Source organism: Pyrus communis, chromosome 10 (genome assembly GCF_963583255.1).
Source record: "Pyrus communis chromosome 10, drPyrComm1.1, whole genome shotgun sequence".
Taxonomy (NCBI): domain Eukaryota; kingdom Viridiplantae; phylum Streptophyta; class Magnoliopsida; order Rosales; family Rosaceae; genus Pyrus; species Pyrus communis.
The window spans coordinates 5,814,349-5,832,415 of record NC_084812.1 but is presented as its reverse complement, the minus strand read 5'-3'; the positions used below and the strand labels follow the sequence as shown (position 1 = coordinate 5,832,415).

General features: G+C 36.4%; 3 protein-coding genes across 3 annotated transcripts; all 3 read right to left on the bottom strand.

Moving 5' to 3' along the window:
* Nucleotides 1–1,820: 1,820 nt before the first annotated feature.
* On the bottom strand, nt 1,821–3,528 carry LOC137748641 (3-oxoacyl-[acyl-carrier-protein] synthase II, chloroplastic-like). The gene is made up of 6 exons (XM_068488807.1): nt 3,417–3,528; nt 3,156–3,310; nt 2,994–3,074; nt 2,805–2,864; nt 2,539–2,706; nt 1,821–2,262 (listed from the first exon to the last, which is right to left on the bottom strand). Exons 1-5 carry the CDS (start codon nt 3,436–3,438, stop codon nt 2,593–2,595), a joined length of 432 nt encoding a protein of 143 aa, XP_068344908.1. The 5' UTR covers nt 3,439–3,528; the 3' UTR covers nt 1,821–2,262; nt 2,539–2,592.
* Nucleotides 3,378–10,426, bottom strand: LOC137748639 (TMV resistance protein N-like). Its single transcript, XM_068488804.1, has 6 exons — nt 9,174–10,426; nt 7,140–8,244; nt 6,705–7,001; nt 5,690–6,580; nt 5,004–5,570; nt 3,378–3,501 (listed from the first exon to the last, which is right to left on the bottom strand). Exons 1-5 carry the CDS (start codon nt 9,668–9,670, stop codon nt 5,097–5,099), a joined length of 3,264 nt encoding a protein of 1,087 aa, XP_068344905.1. The 5' UTR covers nt 9,671–10,426; the 3' UTR covers nt 3,378–3,501; nt 5,004–5,096.
* A 1,597-nt stretch (nt 10,427–12,023) lies between these two features.
* On the bottom strand, nt 12,024–18,003 carry LOC137748640 (3-oxoacyl-[acyl-carrier-protein] synthase II, chloroplastic-like). The gene is made up of 14 exons (XM_068488805.1): nt 17,188–18,003; nt 16,260–16,465; nt 15,979–16,182; nt 15,463–15,573; nt 15,015–15,110; nt 14,793–14,838; nt 14,618–14,697; nt 14,162–14,230; nt 13,794–13,878; nt 13,374–13,528; nt 13,212–13,292; nt 13,023–13,082; nt 12,757–12,924; nt 12,024–12,482 (listed from the first exon to the last, which is right to left on the bottom strand). Exons 1-13 carry the CDS (start codon nt 17,564–17,566, stop codon nt 12,808–12,810), a joined length of 1,689 nt encoding a protein of 562 aa, XP_068344906.1. The 5' UTR covers nt 17,567–18,003; the 3' UTR covers nt 12,024–12,482; nt 12,757–12,807.
* Nucleotides 18,004–18,067: the final 64 nt, after the last annotated feature.

The window sequence follows — 18,067 nt, the reverse complement described above, 5'->3', positions numbered from 1 at the left end:
TACCATATCTGTATATCAAACCAATCTTGCACATAGAAAAGTTACTTGAAATACTGCAACAAAAGCACTTTAGATTGTTAAGTGGTTTTCTTCACACCTTTTTTTTTTTTTTTTTTGGGTACTCCCTTTTTTATTTGAGGACGAACCTTGACACAATAAAAATGTTGTTCATTTGTAACCAAAAGGTCACAGATTCGAATCATAGAAACAACATTTTCGCAAAGCAAGAATAAGATTACGTACAATAGACATTCATCCTGCAACCCTCGTAAAGCGAGAAGCTTTGTTGGCTTGAGACTCACTTTTTTATTTCTACTCAAAACTTGGCTCCAATGGAGTACTTGTTTCTTTTGATTCCGTGATTTGTTTGGCGTTAGAACTTTGTCACACCACATGGGAGGAGACTTATGTTCTTCCTCTCTCGTATGGATGCTACACTTACTTAACTACATAAACAATGCATATTTTGGAAGATATTTCTTCCAATCCTATTCCCATCCTATACAGCTGTGTGGTGGTGGTGAGTACCACTCTCCCACTTGGTGACTTCTTCTTTTTTCAACCTTTTGTAATGTGAGCAATTGGTGTCATTGCCAGAAAAGATGGACTTCTTTCACCCATGTCTTGGGACTTTGCTTACAAAGTGGTCCAGAACTGGACCCGCATTCGAAGAAATTGTAAAAGGAGAAACTTAAATTTAACAAATGATAATATTTAAACATAGTTTCGTCCATAATTATAGTCATGCAATAAATTATTTTTAAATGAACAGTGATATACAAGAGTTATATACTATTTCTAACCGAAGAGGCCAAATATAGCCTCATTAATAATTTATTATTTTTAAATTTATTCTTTAACTTTATTGGTTAATTGAATTAAACGACTTTATTAAAATAAGGTTATCCAAATATGATTTTGAGTGTCATATGTCGCTAAATAAATAAGTCTCCTGATTTTTTTACATGTCACTGAATGACAAACTCCCTATATTTCTGATCTTTATATAATTTTGATAATTTCTTCCCAAAAATGTTCAAGTAACACGTGTCGGGTGTAATTCCTTGATTAAGACAAGCATCCAAATGAAATGACATGCTGTAAAATTAATTCCCTAATGTTTAATTCATATGGAGCAAAGCATGCATATGGCCGGCCTCTTGAATCCTTGATGCACAAAATCGGGTCAATTTTGGACCAACATAAATCTGACAATGAATCACACAAACGCACAAGAACACAAAGATATATCGTTAAGTGTAAAAAGAGGTTACATGGTTCAAATAAAAATTCCCTTTTACTTTTACCTGGTTTGAATGTTCGGAGGTTGCTGGGATTTGAAGACGAAGTACATGCTTGAACCATACGCATATTGGCCACTTGATAGGAAGCTGATGAGCCGTAGACCAGAGCACAGGGCGGCCGCGAGAAGGGGAAAGCGAGTGCGGTGAAGACAACAAAGAAGCTCGAAAGGCAGAGTGCCTCGGCTATCCTCTCCGCCGAAGACTTGAAGTCCAAAACGCGGGTCCAGAGGAAAGGGAGCAGCAAGAAGAAAGCTAGGTGAAGAACCTCCCACTTCTATCAACACATTCAAGGGGAATATATAACACAAGGGGTCTTTGTTTTATAGTTTTTCTCCAGATAAAAAATAAAAAATAAAAAAAATAAAAAATAAAAAGAAAGGAGAGGAACGTGTAGGTTATAATAGAATATCGCTTGCTCAAAATAAAAAAGTGGAGAGACATAATAAAGAAGTTCGAACAGGTCCCAAGTATACTATCCACCGAACTGAATAACGGACTAAAGTTTCAACGCAAATCTGTACCAAAGGGGATTTCTGTTTCCCTGACTGAGAGTTATCTTTGAAAATTAAAATTTGGAAAGAAGATACAAGTAGGTCAGAATTCGAAGAACGTAAAGTCATGTTAACCATTCGAAGATACAATTATCTGATCAGCCAACTAATTGTACAAGAAAACCAAATCAAACAAGGCAACTATTGCCTTAGCGGCGATTCAACGACTGGCACATAAAAGGAACAAACGCTACCGTGGCTATGGAAGGGGAATTTTTCTAACAATAACAAGCAAAAGTATTTCTTGTTAACCATTGGGTGAGCTCTTAATATTTTCTACTTAGGGGCCTCCTCAACAGTCTTCTCGAGCGATTCAGTTTTCGTAGCCGCAATCCATCCGACCATAGTGAATATCAAATACAAGGCAGACTTCTTGGGTGCTTACTTCAATGTGGATTCAGTCTTATCTGCAGATAACTAGTTCTGCTTAATTTGCAAGCAAAATAAACGCAAGAAAGATCATTGATTTCATTGTTGAAGAAATATGTGACAGTGCTCGTAACTGTTCTACCATGTTGATTTCAAGTTGAAAGATATTAACTCTCACAGACAGAGTCACAATACTGCAGAATTATGTTTCGTACTACTATTTTTCATAAGAAATCCCGACACTTTGCTTGATTTGTTTACATATTACAATTCTTTCTCATTTCTAATAAAAAGGTAGCAGTATGCAAACATACCTTCAGTACGATTGCAGCAAAGGTTGGAGTAGCACACTTAGATTTGTTTTTCTACTAGTATGGGGCAAACAAGACCGATGAGTTGTGGCCACCAAACCCAAATGAGTTAGACAATGCCACCTTAACGTCCAGTCTCCCTTTCTTTGGACCCACTAGTAGTTTTGTATCCTGCATTCACGTGCTGACAGAGTTAGATGATTCCAAATACACTTTCATTGGACATTATATACCAGAAAAGGGTTACAAGGGAACGGAAGACAACGTACCATGCCCTCATCTGGGTTTTCCAGATTAATATTTGGATGTATCCACCCAGTTCTTGTCGCCTACCCAAAAAGAAGAAAACATGTCAAGAACTACACTTCAAGCTAAACAAACAAGAATTGTATTTGGTCTTACATATATGGTCTAAAAATAGTACAGTTTTTCCAAGTCAAAAACATCACGTAAGTTACCTGTACTGCTGCAACAGCTTCTACAGCACCAGATGCTCCCAGTAGGTGACCAATCATGGATTTTGTAGAGTTCACTCTCAACTGTAAAACGTAAAGATCTCATCGAACATGGAAATACAGGAATTAAGAAAACAGATAATGCATGTTATGTACTGTTGTTACATCAGGATTCTGGCCTAAACAATGAATGAAAGCATCATACTCCTTGAGATCTCCGGCCGGTGTGGATGTAGCATGTGCATTAATGTAATTAACATCTTCCCTAGACACCCCAGACTGTTCTAAAGCCTTTTCAATGCAGAGAATAACCCCGGCCCCTGTTTCCAACAGAAACAAGTTACCAAAAACTTTCTTGCTTCCATAGCTCAAAATGAACAATGCGAGCAACGTAGGAGTGAGATTTCCAAAGATAAAGCATATTACCATCAGGGTGTGACTCAATCATGTGGGAAGCATCACATGTGAAGCTTCCACCAAGGAATTCTGCATAAATAGTTGCACCTCTTTTCTGTAATAAAAAAAATCGATGAATTAAATGCTCTAATGTAGCATTTATACAAAAACACCATATTTCATAGTAAGATAGAAATGAACGATTAGAAAATGTGTTTGTGAGATTATAGGGGTAGCAGCAAGTTCAAGAAACGTAGCAGAAAGCGTGATGCGGATTAACTTGAGGGAACCACAGGATACAGAAATGTCCCTACCGACTTTGTACCTATAACCTTACAGACGATGTGATCCTACACAGAAAGAAGAAAAAGGATATCCAGACAGACACCCAAATGCCATTGCCACGGTTATAGAATTATAAAAAAAACCTTAGCATGTTCTGACTATAAGTCATCACGATTCTGTCCAATAACCAAAAACAAGATTTCGTTAAAGACACCACCAATGTGAGTCTACATGTAAGTAAGAAACAATGATTACAGTTTCAAACTCTCTTTCGCAATGCAGTAACTTTGCACTTGTTTAACGTTTCTAAAATTAAGAAACTCAAATCTCAAGCTCAATAGTTATAAATTATGAGACATCATTTCAAAAAAGCTGACATTGTGACAACCAATATATACATGCCTTTTGACGATTTTTACCTTTCTTGTTCTTAACAATATTTACAAAAGTTTCATCATATAACCAATCACGGTGGAAATAAAAGAATAAATGAATCTAGAGCAACATCAGTTTCGCAATTTCAGTAGTTCTGCAAGATCAATTTCAAATTTTTAAGCATATTTTCAAGATTGGTTTCAAAATTCTAAGAAGAGGTGGGGAGAGAGAGAGATACGGGTACGAAGGAGAAGCAAGAGAGAGAGAAATGGACCAAGAAGAAACAAGGAGGACATAAAATAAAATAGTACAAATAAAAAGATAAAGACGTTGAATAAAATTATAAATGCAAGAGCAACTAAAAACAACCATGATAACACATGTCGCATGAATAATTTTTATCTCTCTCTCAAACAAATAAAAAACTAAGTTTCTCTACAAATATATAGTCCTATCTAAAGATATAGTCCTACCTAAGTTAATGGACTGAATTGATTTCTACTTTCAGTTGATTTGTAGATGACTTTATCATGTAGAAACGACTTTCAATGGATTTGATTAGCTTTATGGTATTTCTGTTTCTATTCATGATATTGAGAAAAGCAAGTGTAAGTGATAGAATGGAACATACTAGTCTTGATTTGAAGTTGTAATTAGTAGACTTTTGTTATAGTAGCTAGTTGTTACTAATAGAGTTTTAGTCATTACTAATTTTTTTGGTCATGAAGAGTGGTTGTGACTAAATGCTTACTAGTCATTATAAGGGTTGAAACAAAAGATTGCTATATCGAGAAAACTGAAAGGCAAACACAAGATAATAGAACAAGGAGAAGTTACCAATCGAGTTCTCGGTTTTCATTTTTCAAAAAAAATGTAAACTAAAAACTGAAATGGTAATCGAACGGTTCCTTATTTTAAAGATTAGGATTAGGGAAGTGCAAATGAATATGTACGTACCCAAACTCTTAATAAATCAGAAATTGTCGATCATTTGAAGTGGACGGTTGCTCTTGCTCCTTCTCCTCCTCAATATCAATAGGAACATTGAGATCAATCTGATGGCTCCGAAGAGAAGTGAAGCAGTTCGTTTTGGTTGCGCAATAGGCGATGCACCCCGCAGCTTTTAATGCGTGTGGCTTTGTGAAATAAAAATATAACTTGACAAATATCTCCCTGCTGCTCGTGCTCCTCTAAATCCACTAACTTGCTCCTCACATGAGCTGCCTTCATGTCATTGTCAAACCATACGTAAGGTTCAAACTTGACTATTCCGTTGATGAGAATAGTAGTATAAAGAAAATGAAAAGTCGGTGGTTCAAAAACGAAAGATAGAGCCAATCCTAATAATGTCTCCCCCACTTGTAAATTTAGAGGAATTTCAAAACAAAATTCACTGCCACCAACAAAGTCTTCATATTCTGGTGGAAGTTCAAGTGTTGTTGGATGGTTAGAGGTATAGCTGAACCACTTTGGAACTTCATTGCCTGGAAGAACAACTTGAAATTCAGAGCGCCGAAGAGATTCCTGCAATAGTAGATATATATAGTTAACTTACAAACAGTCGTTATCTGATCTCTCTCTCAAGTATATATCAACAAAATTTATTTTCATTTCAAGAGAAATTAAGAAGAAGAGAGAGGAACCTGATGATTCAACAAATTGTTTTCCAACTTTGCCACCTCATCGCCACTTAGTCTAAAGCAATTAGTCAAGATCAGAAACTCAACCATAGGGGGCAGTTCTGGAAGTTTCTCCAACGATCTGCAATCACTTAGATCTAACAAACGTAGTTTTGGTGGTAGGACTTGTGGAATGTTCTCCAATGATCTGCAATCACTGAGTCTAAGTGACTCCAAGTTGACAAATTTGCTAATGCGATCCGGAAGACTAACAAAATTGTTACTCGACAGATCAAGTCTTTTTAATGTGGACCAGCAATTAAGAGGCACAAGGAAGTCACTTTCTGATAAATTGCATCCGTTAAGATAAAGCTTCCGTAGCACTGGAAGCGTTAATGTGATAGAGTTGTTATCTGAAGTATCTAAGTAAGTTGAAAATAACTGTGATTTGGCACTGCAGGATGAAACTTCATCAAACTTCACCTTCTTCCCAAAAGTTAGGAGGTGGAGATTTTGCAACTCACAACCATTTGCTGCAAAACTCGCGAGCCCAGTAAGATAAGCAATTGATGAAGGCAGTTCTCTTATGCCACTTTTTTCTATATGCAAAGACAATAGGGATTCCATCTTGCCCTCCTCTATTTCTGGGAAACTCTCAAGCCTTGTGCAACCTTTGAGAGAAAGCCATCGAAGGGATCCCAATCCAAGTCTTGTTGCAAACCTCTTAAGCTTAGGACATCCACTAAGATTCAATTCAACAAGTTTATCAAGGAATCCAACAGAATCATCAACCTCAACCAAATTTTTACACTTGCTTAGATTCAAGAACTTTATGTTTGGGCTTCCAGATAAGTCGGGAATTTTTTCCAATAATTCGCAACCTCTTAAATTCATGAATGTAAGCTTTGCCAAATTCTGTGAAACCAAAACCGAAATTCACATGTTTAAAAAGAATATAATGAAACACTTGAGGTTTTATTTTTTGGGAAATAATATATGTTTAAATAAATAATGATTCAAAATACTTTAAAGTATATACCTTAAATTCCTTCAATTGTCTTATGCCACTGTATGACACATCAAACCTAACGAGATGTCTTGGATGATAATTGGACGGCAAATTGAACACAATCGTATTCTTTTGATGAATATCGGATTGTCCACCCAATTCAATCCACCTCAAATCGTTGGGCAGATAATCAACGCGTCCATAAAAACATGCATTAAGATTTATAAAAATTTCAAGATTTACCATATGCAAAAAGCTTTTTGCATTCAAGGGTATCACATCTGTTTTGGGCAACTTCACCACAATGCCTTTAATTTTCCATGTTCCCTGAGATGGAAAAAAATGAAATATTATTAACAAACCATGTCGTTTAATTAACAAACAAAACACAATGTCTATTTTAAATTTCTGTATTTTCTTTTCAAGATCATGCAAATCAAATGTATGAACATATATTTTACTTACCCGATTTTTAGTTAGAACATCGTACACATCTTCATGAAACCACAATCTGCTACGTTTCCCTGGTTCAGTGGGAGATTCTTCGTAAACTATATGCTTACCCATTTTTTCTAGCAAGTCATGCATCAAAATCCGATTATCTTCAATAGTTATGATGGCATTCTCAACGAGTACTTCTATACAATCTTGAGGTACATTGAGCTTCGAACTTCTTAATATTTGTAACACATAGTCTTTATCTGCGCCCTTGAAGAAGCATGCAATGTCTAGGAAAATTTGTTGTAGGACATTATCCCACGCATCATAACTTTTTCGAAGTGTTCTTTGAATACCTCTATAAGGCTCTCCTTCGTAAGCATCGTAACTATCTAATATATCTTGCCAACGATCTATACTTTTATTATGCAAATGAGAACCTATAAGATTAAGAGCTAACGGAAGACCTTCAGCATAGGCTATTGCACGTTGTGCGAGTTTGAAATACTTGTCTGGAGGCTCATTTCTTCCGAAGGCATTCAAACTCAAAAGCTCAAGAGCCTTGTCGTCTTGTAACCTTTGGACCTTGTATATCAACTGAACTCCATAAGATTTCAGCAATCCTCTATCTTTTGTGGTTATGATCACTCTGCTACCCCCACCGAACCAATCAACTTCAACTAGGTTGTTTAACTGCTCCATTTCATCCACATCATCAAGAATTAAGAGAACCTTCTTCTGCCTCAACAGTTTCTTTATAAGACTGATTCCTTCATGAACATCAACAACATTCAACTCTGTACCGCATAGGATTTTAGAAAGAAGAGTCTTTTGTAGTTGGATTACACCATCACGTGATGTCGATAGTTCTCTGACATCTGCCAGGAAACAACTACCTTGAAACATATGAGCAATTGCATTATAAACAGCTTTTGCAATTGTTGTCTTGCCTATTCCAGATGTCCCCCATATCCCAACCACACGACCATTTCCTCCGACACCTAAAAGCTCTTTCACCTCTTGTACGCACAAGTGTATTCCAACTGGGTGTTTGGCCACATTCAAATATGTGCGTTGTAGTACTTCGACTAAGATCTCCTTAACAATCTTATTGATAAGGGTAGCTTCAGAGCTAGCAGTAAAAAACAAATCACACAATTAATTAGTACTGTTTTTTTTTTTTTTTTTTTTTTTTTTTTTTTGCTATATCTCAGAGAAATGTGGAAGAGAATGTAAAAAAACTAATAGAAAGGAATATTACACGATATTAATGAAAAGTATAGAATATTTTTCTCTGCTTATCCAAAAGGTTAAGCATGTGTCGCTCGCTAGAGATTGTGAAAATGAATCACAATAAATTGACATTAATTATTGTAGGTTAACTCCCGTTATTGTTTACTTTAACGAAAAATCACATTTTTACACTAAAAAGTCAATCATAGTACTATTTATTTTACCCTTTATTTTGTCTTTATCGTTAAAACTCAAAATTTTCAAACACTTTTCATTAATTTTTCTTACTTTTTAGGTTCATTTTGGAGGGTTTGGGTTCTATGTCCCACTCTTTTCTTGTAGTATTTTTCTGTTTCAAATAAGATTTATATATATATATATATATATATATTTTTTTTTTTTACGTATTTCTTTTTCCTTGCATTTGAGGGGTGAGGATTATGTCCCTTAGTGTAATTTTCTTATTTTTTTTATATAAATAAAATTCTTTTGTACCATCAAAATTCTCAAAAAAAAAAAAACAAAAATTACATTTTTTTTTTCCAACAAATGATAATCTTAATAGGTTAAATTGTTTGCGATCATGAAGAGGAAAATCAGTGTGAATCTTTCATGCCCTAATATCTAACTCACTAACTTTATTACTCTACTCCTATATTTGTATTCAAAAGAAAAAGCATCCATAGCATGAAGTCATTCTGTAAATACGCTTTATTCTGGGGAAAACCGAAATACGCAGCTAAATTGACATTTGTACCATGAAATACAAGAATCAAGAAAATTAACCATACAAATATACAATACTAGAAGGGGCACGAATAAACTTACTCTTCTTTCTTGAGAGGATATCCTGACAAATTTGCTGCTTCTTTAACAGCACTCCTCCATGCGAGGATCTTCTTCTTGTTGTCCTTGAATTTGCACTCAAGTTCTGTAAACGCTTCACCGAAACTACCCCTATGATTTCGTACATGGGACGGATCCACCTTGTAAAAAACTGGCCAAACTATTTGCTGCCTTGACTTTCTACATTCGAGGATATGAACGAGCTCGTCCAAGCACCATCTTGAGGATACGTATTTTTCAGACAATACGATGATCGAAATTCTCGACTCTTCAATTGCTTGGAGAAGAGCCGATGATATTTCTTCTCCTCTTGTAAGATGGCAATCAATGAAGGTGTTGATTCCATTACGGATCAAGGCATGGTATAAATGATCTGTAAAATTGGTTCGTGTATCCTCACCTCTAAAACTCAAAAACACATCATATCTCCATGAAGGAGTACTGCTGAAGGAAGAAGAAGAGACAAGTTGATTGGCCATAGGAGAATTAAAGCCAGATAAACCAAAGAAAATAGCCTCAACAAGATTTGGAATACGCAGTATGGTATGGATAATGGACTCTCTCTTGATATATGTATCAGTCCTCAAGCTTTTCTTCCTACCAGCAGAGTAGTTTCCTACCTACTACCTTCGAATGTGGTCAAGTTGAAGCTATGGAAGTTTCGTCGCAACTTCATTTTAAAAGGGATTTCTATCCATCATTAATTAAGAGCTGGGGATTGACTAGAAAAAATTTATATTCTAGAAACTAGCAAACTTTTACTTGATTAATTCAATCAAGTACGTGTTTACGTGTCCGTGGATAAATCAAAATGGGTGGTACACGAAAAATAGAATCGGATTCCTGATTTTGGAAGAATTGTATTCTTGAGGTGAGAGGTGTCATTTGAATTCCGGGAGACAAGCGGAATCCGGAATACAATTTTTCTACCTAATTCCTAAAACTCCAATCTGCCACTTAAATCAACAAGCCCACATCTCTCCAGCGCCAGTACTTCTGTGGTTGTGGCGTCGTGGTCGTGTGGGGATGGAGGAGCGAGAGAGAGACGGAGCCGCAGGAAAATGGTAATGAAGGATGCGCAGAAAATAAAATGTAGGGGAGGGAGGAAGAGGTGGTGGCGATGGCGGTGCCGGCTGGGGAGGACTGACGAAGGATACTGGGAGAAGAGGAAAAGACGCGAAGGTTTGAAAAGGTCGAAAAATTGGGCTGGTTAGGAAGTCATGGGCGTGCCGGTGGTATAACAAATTAGGTTTAAAAAGGTCAAAAACAAAAAAAGAGACAAAATTCATAAATGTTAATGTTGTTATGAAAATTAAATTTTATTAGTTTTCACATAAAATAACTCATTTAAACCAAGGGCAGTTTAGTAATCAAATGGTTTCGATTCCGATTCAGAAATGAATTGGTAAACAATTTATATGGAATTGACATCAATGCTATTCCGTTTTTTGACAGTTTTAGTAAACACCTTTCATAGGAATTTGTTTTTTATTCCTTTTTAATCTAATTCCTTCTCAATTCAATTTCATTCATTTTGATTACAGATTAGTAAATGAGCCATAAAAGTTGGTTGAAGGGAAGGCTAAAGTGTGCAAATTCTTTTAGACTTTTACATGTATTACCAAATATCAATATATAGAGTTCCAAAATTTTCAGTTTGCATAATTTAACAATAATTCATGTTTAACTAAAACAATAATTTGCCACATAGTACTACGGTCTAGTGGTATTTCTCTTCATTTGTAAGTGAGAGGTATTAGGTTCAATTCTCGCCAAAGGCAAATTTGAACCACATTATTGCTAGCTCATTGTGAGGCTAAACTCATCTCATCCCCTTAGTGTAGATAATATCAATTGTTCAAAAAAATAAAAATATTATTCAGACATACAAAATCGACTCATTACTTTGTAAGAGATGTGCTAGGAGTAAGAGTTTCCTAACTCAAACTATTTGACCTGGCAGTTTTACTTTGGAAATTTTTATTTGAACCCACTTAAGCTCTTTCAACACCCACTATCAAGTAGAATATGAAATTAATAATAAAACTTGAATTTATCAATAAACCCACACCGTATAATTAAACCTACCATCACACCTTTTTTAGAAGATTCATAAACAAGTAGAAACTTCACCAAATTATTTAATTCGGGATTATATTTTCCAAAAGGGTGTAAAAATAAATCTACATTTTGAATTGGATTTGGGATGGTAGTTTAGATAATAATTTTGGGTTTAAAGAGATATTAATCTTTTTAATTAAAAATAACAAGGGTTTAAAGAATAAGTTAGATGTAAAAAGAGGTTACATAAATTCAAATAAAATTTCCATTTACGTTTACCTGGTTTGAATGTTCGGAGGTTGCTGGGATTTGAAGACGAAGTACATGCTTGAACCATACGCATATTGGCCACTTGATAGGAAGTTGATGAGCCGTAGACCAGAGCACAGGGAGGCCGCGAGAAGGGGAAAGCGAGTGCGGTGAAGACGACAAAGAAGCTCGAAAGGCAGAGTGCCTCGGCTATCCTCTCCGCCAAAGACTTGAAGTCCAAAACCGGGTCCAGAGGAAAGGGAGCAGCAAGAAGAAAGCTAGGTGAAGAACCTCCCACTTCTATCAACACATTCAAGGGGAATATATAACACAAGGGGTCTTTGTTTTATAGTTTTTCTCCAGATTAAAAAAAAAAAAAAAAAAAGGAAGGACCGTGTAGGTTAGAATAGAATATCGCTTGCTCAAAATAAAAAAATGGAGAGACATAATAAAGAAGCTCGAACAGGTCCCAAATATACCATCCACCGAACTGAATAATGGACTACTTAGACCTACAGTTTCAATGCAAATCTGTACCAAAGGGGATTTCTGTTTCCCTGACTGAGAGTTATCTTTGAAAATTAAAATTTGGAAAGAAGATACAAGTGGGTCGAAATTCGAAGAACGTAAAGCCATGTAACTGCAGACTAAATTTCATTACAATTATCTGATCAGCCAACTAATTGTACAAGAAAACCAAAATCAAACAAGGCAACTATTGCCTTCGCGGCGATTCAACGACTGGCACATAGAAGGAACGAACGCTACTGTGGCTATGGAAGGGGAATTTTTCTAACAATAACAAGCAAAAGTATTTCTTGTTAACCATTGGGTGAGCTCTTAATATTTTCTACTTAGGGACATCCTCAACAGTCTTCTCGAGCGATTCAGTTTTCGTAGCTGCAATCCATCCGACCATAGTGAAGATCAAATACAAGGGAGACTTCTTGGGTGCTTACTTCAATGTGGATTCAGTCTTATCTGCAGATAACTAGTTCTGCTTAATTTGCAAGCAAAATAAATGAAAGAAAGATCATTGATTTCATTGTTGAAGAAATATGTGACAGTGCTCGTAACTGTTCTACTATGTTGATTTCAAATTGAAAAATATTAACTGTCAGACAGAGTCACAATACTGCAGAATTATGTTTCGTACTACTATTTTTCATAAGAAATCCCGACACTTTGCTTGATTTGTTTACATATTACAATTCTTTCTCATTTCTAATAAAAAGGTGGCAGTATGCAAACGTACCTTCAGTACGATTGCAGCAAAGGTTGGAGTAGCACACTTAGATCTGTGCTTCTACTTGTATGGGGCAAACAAGACCGATGAGTTGTGGCCACCGAACCCAAATGAGTTAGACAATGCCACCTTAACGTCCAGTCTCTCTTTCTTTGGACCCACTAGTAGTTTTGTATCCTGCATTCACGTGCTGACAGAGTTAGATGATTCCAAATACACTTTCATTGGACATTATATACCAGAAAAGGGTTACAAGGGAACGGAAGACAACGTACCATGCCCTCATCTGGGTTTTCCAGATTAATATTTGGATGTATCCACCCAGTTCTTATCGCCTACCCAAAAAGAAGAAAACATGTCAAGAAATACACTTCAAGCTAAACAAACAAGAATTGTATTTGGTCTTACATATCTGGTCTAAAAATAGTACGGTTTTTCCAAGTCAAAAACATCACGTAAGTTACCTGTACTGCTGCAACAGCTTCTACAGCACCAGATGCTCCCAGTAGGTGACCAATCATGGATTTTGTAGAGTTCACTCTCAACTGTGAAACGTAAAGATCTCATCGAACATAGAAATACAGGAATTAAGAAAACAGGTAACGCATCCTATGGATTGTTGTTACCTCAGGATTCTGGCCAAAACAATGAATGAGAGCATTATACTCCTTGAGATCTCCGGCCAGTGTGGATGTAGCATGTGCATTAATGTAATTAACATCTTCCCTAGGCACTCCAGACTGTTCTAAAGCCTTTTCAATGCAGAGAATAACCCCAGCCCCTGTTTCCAAGGACATTAATAAAATAATTCAAATTCCAGAACTTGATGTAATTCATTGAAACAAAGTGCAAGGCGAATAAAATTATTCACACAAAAAACATGCTATAACGACATTAGTCATACAAATATTTCCACATAATGTTCTTTCATAATGAACCTCTACTAGATCAACAGAAACAGGTTGCCAAAAACTTCTTGGTTCCACAGCTCAACAAAAGAATGTGAGAAGCGTAGGAGTGAGATTTCCAAAGATAACGCATATTACCATCAGGGTGTGGCTCGGTCATGTGGTAAGCATCACATGTGAAGCTTCCACCAAGGAATTCTGCATAAATAGTTGCACCTCTTTTCTGTAATAAAAAAAAAAATCGATGAATTAAATCCTCTTTTCTGTAAGATAGAAATGAATGATTAGAAAATGTGTTTGTGAGACTATAGGGGTAGCAGCAAGTTCAAGAAACGTAACAGAAAGCATGATACGGATTAACTTGAGGGAACCACAGGATACAGAATGTCCCTACAGACTTTGCACCTACAACCTTACAGTTACAGATGATGTGATCCTACACAGAAAGAAGAAAAAAGGATATCCAGACAGACACCCAAGTGCCATTGCCAAGATTTAGAAAATACCTTAGCATGTTCTAACTCTTCTAGAAGCAAAGCGCCAGCTCCTTCCCCCATAACAAAGCCATCACGATTCTGTCCAATAACCAAAAACAAGATTTCGTTAAAAACAACAACTAGGTAAGTCTACATGTAAGTAAGAAACAATTATTACAGTTTCAAACTTTCTTTCGCAATGCAGTAACTTTGCACTTGTTTAACGTTTCTACAATTAAGAAACTCAAAGCTCAAGCTCAATAGATATGACTAGGTTTAGTTATAAATTACGACACATCATTTCAAAAGAGCTGACTAGATTCCAACACAAATTTACGTTGTGACATCCAATATATGACATGCCTTTCGATGATTTTTACCATTCTTGTTCATCACAATATTCACAAAATTTTCATCATATAACCTAACCAATAACAGTGGAAATAAAAGAATAAATGAATCAAGCATTATTATTGGCCACATTACACTATCCCAAGGGCGTGATGCTTTGGTCGGATCATTGTTTCTTTGTGACAGTGCTCTGCATGCCACAAAGCCTCCCAATCCTGCAGTGATAGCATAAGAATAAGATTATTATATTATTATACGTGCAACTCTGAGTAAACTAAGAAATCAAATATGCAAAGAATGGGAGCAATACCAATAGGTATCATCACTGAATCTGAACCACCACAAAGCATAAGGTCCTGCATAATAGTTCAAAGAAAATTGTAACTCAGTTATTATAATACACTCAAAGATCGTTCATCAGCATACCATTACTTTCAATTTTGCATCTAAACTACCACTAAATTACTTCACGTTGTAGGAAAATATTTTGCATCTAAACTCTACCACTTAATATGATTAGCAGAATACTTACTGCTTCACCTCTAATGATATGATTAGCCGAATTCAAAATACAGAAGTTGCTTGTAGCACAAGCAGTAGAAATTGAATAATTTGGGCCCATCCAACCCTGCAAGTGTAAGAGTAAATATCAGTTAAATGGACAAGTACAAAATCTCAGCGGTCATCACAAACTGTAAGAGTATGCATCAAATATGTATATATACACACACATATATACATATATATACATATACATATATATATATACATAGATACATACATATATATATATACACACACATATATACATATAGATACATATAGATACATAGATACATATAGATACACATAGATACATAGAGATATACATAGATACATATAGATACATATATATATACATATGCATGCATACATACATATATATGCATATATATATATATATATATATATATATATATATATATATATTATAATCTCACCAGATCCATTGCCAGCATGGCAGAACCCATATTTGTGGTTGCGAAAGGTACACAGAAAGGGTTCATCTTCTTATAGGAAACCCGTAAAGCTTCAATTGCATCATTGAAGATCTGTTCAATATCAAAACGCAGAATGGATTTATCAAACATGACCGAAGTGATGAAAAACACATCAGATCTTGTCCCAAAAGCAGATTTTGTGGATCATTGTGAGACTATCTGGCTTGGAATTTAATTTTTGCGAGCTGCGTTTACAAGATGTTACTACAGGAGAGAGATACTGATACACTGTCTTAAATTAACAAATAAAGAACATAAACAAGTCCACTTCTAAAATCAAAGAAACTAGTTTTCGTGCATCTCCACCAAAAATGACATTTGGAGGATGCAACATAACATTACAAACTCTAAACCATGCTTGCTAAAAACATCAAATTGAAGACAAACCGGTAGAAAGATTTTTCAATGTTCCGCAAAAAGTGTACATGATATTAAGGCACAGAACACTGGGGTTACCTTCATGCCACCCATTGCTGAGCCAATCAAAACCCCACATTTTGCTTTGTCTAATGTCTCCATGACTTCTTCCGTGATTCCAGCATCTGCCAAGGCTTTCTTTCCAGCAGTAAGCAAATAAAGCATGAACTTATCCATTCTTCTAGAAAACTTTGGTGCTACCCATCCGTCCGTTGAGAAAGACTTGATCTCACCACCAATCCTCTGAAGAAAATAAAGAGAAGTAAGAACATGGTACAGGGAAAACAACAATTTGAAGGGAGGTTTAGTAAATTAATCACCGTTGGAAACTGGGTACAATCAAAAGCTTCTATCTCACTAATGCCACTAACTCCCTCAAGCAAATTATTGTAGAAGACATCAGAATCATGACCGAGTGGGGTCACCACACTCATTCCTGTCACAACCACCCGCCTCTGTCTTGTTAAAGGTTTCTTCTGTTTTGTTAATTCTTCAGTAGGTTGCACAGCTACAGCCATGGTTTCCCCTATATTTCCACCAATAACAGTGACATATAACAAACGTCGTGCATCTCAAACAGTATGTGTACTAACTTACTAATACATCAACCGAAAAAAACAAAGTTATTGTCTTCAATCGTTTATCAGGCAATGGAATATCATTCTAGAGCGGAGATATCCATACATTCACGCATAGGTAAACGAAACCGTCCTTCCTGGTCTAAGATAGAGAACCTATTCACTAACAAGATATTCTAGTCCTTATTCTATGTAAATTAAAGTTCCTGGCTAGTATCATGAATCACTCAACAGTTGCAAATCGAAGATGCTATGCATCAATGAATCCAACTCGAATACTTTACTATTAAAACCATTGTTTCTTTTTTGGCACCTCTATAGAAAAGAAGACAACACAGCATAGAAAACCTTTTTCTCTCTTTCCAACAATCTTTGGCATACCAATATAACCAACTTCAAGTAAATCATACTGGAAAGCAATAATAAAGCAAAATTCCAAAACATATAATTGAAAAAACCCCAAAAAAAAAACCAATCAATTAAGCCCAAAAAACACATTCACACACAAAATACATGAATTGATAGCTTCCCAGATTCTAAATCAGCATTTTTTTTTTAAGAAAAACAACAAGAACACAATCAGCATGTTCTGATACACTTCAAACAAACAATCAAAAGATCAATCATTTAACTTTGAACATGTCAAAAACAATCAGAAAAACACAATTACCAGAATATGCGGCTCCATTAAAACACCTCTGCCTTCGATTGGAAGCCCCATATTTGGATCCAAACAGTGACGAGAGCCCACTGCATCCCAAAGAAGATAAACCCCTACAGCTGTAGTACTCATCGCACGGCTCGAAAGCCAAGCAGGAGCTCATGAGGCCCTGAATGCTGGATCCACTGAACGCAGAAATCAGACCCTTCTGAAATTCGCCACTAAAGCTACTGCATTTGGACGGCAGCCTCCTTCCGGCGCATTTCGGCAGCCTCCGGGAGGGGCTGAGCATAGATGCCCTGGGGGAGCAGTCCCTGTCGCACGTGACCGACATGCAAGCAGCCACCAGCCACGTGCAGAGCGGAGATGCAACAGAGGAGGCAGCCATGAAGGACGACGACGACGACAACCCAGATGCTCAAATCGGAAAATACCAAAAACTCAATTGAGATAAATCGATTTGGAGCAACCCCAGAAATGAAAAGCTCGCAGCAATGGCAATCTGCTCCCGTATTGGGAAGAGAGAGAGAGAGAGAGAGAGTTAAAGGGTATTTGATGGATACGGAAGAGAGAGAAATGGTGGTTTGGTGGAGGAGGTGGTGAAGAAATCGAAGAGAATCGGTGGTGGAAGCATTCGATCTTGTGGGTCACTGTGTGGGTGTTTGAAACGGTTGGAGACTGGGCAACTGAATCGTCCTCAGAATAACAACGACAAGTGCTCTCTCTCCTCTCTCTCTCTCTCTCTCTCTCTCCCCCCTCTCTCACTGAGTCACTGTGCTATGATGAAAGAGAGGCATCGATACAGACTCTAATACATATATCGTTTCGCAAACTACAAAGATCTCTGACCAGAAAATTTGGTACATTTATAAATTTAATTTCATAAAGC

What these genes read in the sequence shown, in the direction of transcription:
- LOC137748639 (XM_068488804.1), bottom strand. Translation starts at nt 9,670, where the DNA reads ATGGCCAATCAACTTGTCTCTTCTTCTTCCTTCAGCAGTACTCCTTCA. An exon ending in ATGTTCTAACTAAAAATCGG is followed by an intron (nt 7,002 to 7,139) that starts GTAAGTAAAATA and finishes TTTCCATCTCAG; the next exon opens with GGAACATGGAAAATTAAAGG. An exon ending in GACAATTGAAGGAATTTAAG is followed by an intron (nt 6,581 to 6,704) that starts GTATATACTTTA and finishes TTGGTTTCACAG; the next exon opens with AATTTGGCAAAGCTTACATT.
- LOC137748641 (XM_068488807.1), bottom strand. Translation starts at nt 3,438, where the DNA reads ATGATTGAGTCACACCCTGATG. An exon ending in GTTTAGGCCAGAATCCTGAT is followed by an intron (nt 3,075 to 3,155) that starts GTAACAACAGTA and finishes TACGTTTTACAG; the next exon opens with TTGAGAGTGAACTCTACAAA. An exon ending in AAGCTGTTGCAGCAGTACAG is followed by an intron (nt 2,865 to 2,993) that starts GTAACTTACGTG and finishes CTTTTTGGGTAG; the next exon opens with GCGACAAGAACTGGGTGGAT.
- LOC137748640 (XM_068488805.1), bottom strand. Translation starts at nt 17,566, where the DNA reads ATGGCTGCCTCCTCTGTTGCATCTCCGCTCTGCACGTGGCTGGTGGCT. An exon ending in CCATGCTGGCAATGGATCTG is followed by an intron (nt 15,111 to 15,462) that starts GTGAGATTATAA and finishes TTACACTTGCAG; the next exon opens with GGTTGGATGGGCCCAAATTA. An exon ending in AAGCTGTTGCAGCAGTACAG is followed by an intron (nt 13,083 to 13,211) that starts GTAACTTACGTG and finishes CTTTTTGGGTAG; the next exon opens with GCGATAAGAACTGGGTGGAT.